Source organism: Octodon degus, unplaced genomic scaffold, assembly GCF_000260255.1.
Source record: "Octodon degus isolate 3935 unplaced genomic scaffold, OctDeg1.0 scaffold00092, whole genome shotgun sequence".
Taxonomy (NCBI): Eukaryota; Metazoa; Chordata; class Mammalia; order Rodentia; family Octodontidae; genus Octodon; species Octodon degus.
This window is the reverse complement of record NW_004524668.1, coordinates 7,334,616-7,336,868: the sequence shown is the minus strand read 5'-3', so window position 1 is coordinate 7,336,868 and position 2,253 is coordinate 7,334,616. Positions and strand designations below refer to the sequence as shown.

At 55.9% G+C, this 2,253-nt stretch overlaps 1 protein-coding gene across 1 annotated transcript in view; it reads left to right on the top strand.

The window, feature by feature from the left end:
- Window positions 1–783: 783 nt before the first annotated feature.
- The window catches only part of Igsf21 (immunoglobin superfamily member 21), a 130,457-nt gene continuing 128,987 nt past the window's right edge, over window positions 784–2,253 (top strand). The window contains exons 1-2 of the mRNA XM_004637760.1: window positions 784–835; window positions 1,132–1,244. Of these exons, the coding sequence (XP_004637817.1) occupies window positions 784–835; window positions 1,132–1,244 (165 nt within the window). The remainder of the gene's footprint in view (window positions 836–1,131; window positions 1,245–2,253) is intronic.

The following is a 2,253-nucleotide window of genomic DNA, read 5'->3' as shown; positions in this document are numbered from 1 at the left end:
ACATTGATCCTCCGTGGGTCGATTCTTGTTGGTTTTTTCCTGGAGTGTTGTACCCATTAAGTTCCAGGCAGGGGTCAGGCCCCTGGGCTCGATCCGCTCAGGTTGCCTGCACAATTGAAATCCCTGAACCCATCCTGGCTAGTTTTCTCATTAAAATGATTGGACTGGATTGATCTATCCAATCAATGGTCAGACATCAGCGGGGAGGGGGGGAGCCGATCGGATGAACCCAGATGACCAGAATGAGGATCCGTGAGTTGCAGTGTGTGTCTAGCTCTCTAGGGGAGAGACCAGTGGCCCACAGGTCTCACCAGGATAGGCTTTGGTGTGGCAGTGCAGCGTCCCCAAAGGTATGCCTCCCAGGGTACCAACGTATGTCTCCAAGGAGCTGGGGCTTGGCATGGGCATGAAAATTTATGTGGCACCAGCAAAGATGGGAGCCTCCTTCCCGGGTGGCTAGCCTGAAACCCCATCTCCACCATGGCCAGCCATAGGCCAGGACCCTCTCCAGGGATAGGGCATGGGTGTTGGGTGCTGTGGTGCTGAGGAAGCCAAGGGAAGCCCCCCAAGGCTCTCTTCCTGAAATTTCACCAGGGGAGTGGTTCCAGAGCCAGCACTGGAAGAGACGGGTGCACCAGGTCCCACTGTGGGCTTGGCAACCGTGGCTGCAGAAGGCAGTGGTGGGAGAAGGGGTCTCAGGTACAAAGCAATGTGCAAACACGGGGCTGGATGCATTGCGGCATTTGTATTCCCCGTGGGACCTAGAGGCTCATCCCATGAATCATGATGCTGAATGGGGTGGAGGTACAGCTCTGGCCCAGAGCCCTGGCCTGGGGTATGTTGTAGCCCTACACTGGTACTTCCTGGAGATGCTGGTGGATACTACATTCAGTGAAATATTCATCCCAGAAAAAGTGCTTCAGCTTTGGGAGCCTTGGAAGCCAGGAGGTAGCAAGAAAGGAGATGCCAGTGACTGGGAAGCAGAACTCGAGCAGCTCTCCCTCCCCAGCACCTGTCACAGGAGAACCGCGCCTCTGTGGGGGTGCAGCAACTTTTCCTCCTCACAGTGCTCTCTGCTCACCTTCCTGCTCAGCTTCCGCCCTCACCCTCTCTCTCTCCTTTCCTCCGCAGGCTACCTGACAGTCAACATCGAACCTCTGCCCCCAGTGGTAGCCGGGGACGCCGTGACCTTGAAGTGTAACTTCAAGACAGATGGTCGCATGCGCGAGATCGTGTGGTACCGGGTAAGTCACCGTCAATGTTCTCTCCATACCGGGGTTGATAGCAGGATCTCCAGAACCCCCAAACACACTGGCACTGAGCAGTTGTGTGCCCTCTGCCAGGTCCTTATCCTGTGCAGATGCCCTTCTGAAAGGCTGACCACCTTTCCTGACCTCCCATCTGCCCTCAGGACCTAGCTTGTCTGACCTGGCTCCACAGGATGGACTTCGGTGTGGAGGCACCAGTGTCTAGGTCTGGGTTTGGAAGGGAAATATTGGGCATGAGCAGGTGCCTGGTGTCCAGGGCCAGATGCCAGTCACAGGAAGGATCGCTTTGGATCTTACGCACTTGGGGGGCTTTCCAGCCCTGGTGAAATATTCCTAGGTCAGGACGGGTGTCCAAGTCTGCATACCTTTCGCCCTGAACTCAGAGGGGTCCGGCTGGTACTGATGCTTTTTCCCTAAGGTGTAATAGGTATGCAGCGGCGAAGTGTCACCAAGAATTCCCTTTCCAAGATCCAAGCCAGGAGCAGCCAAGGCTTTCTGTTGAAGCCCCAGACAGTAAATATTTTCCTCTCTGCTGACCGTGTAGGCTTTGCCGCAGCTTCTCCCTGCTGCCGCTGTATTGCGAGTGTGCCCCCGACAACGGGAGAAGGGGAGGGCACGGCAGCACGCCATCACACGCTCCGCACGGACGCTGAAATTTGAATTGAGTATAATTTTCATGCGCCGCAAAATATTCTTCTCTTCCACGAGGCAGAAATTGTTCTGAGCTCAAAGGCTGTACGAAAACAGGATGTCGGTTGACTTGGTTAGTGAGCTGAAGCTTGCAAAGCCCTGATCCAAAACCACGCTGCTGTAATCTTTGCAAGCTGGTTCGCCCTGTCTTCACACAAAGCCAGTGGGCAGCCAGTGCAGCAGAGATGCTTGGAGAGAGGGGCAGGGAGGGGAGGGGAGGGCGGAGACCGGGAGCAGCGTGGTGACTGAATGTTGAGTGGGCTCCTCTCCGCTCCCAGGGCTTCCTCGGCCCCAC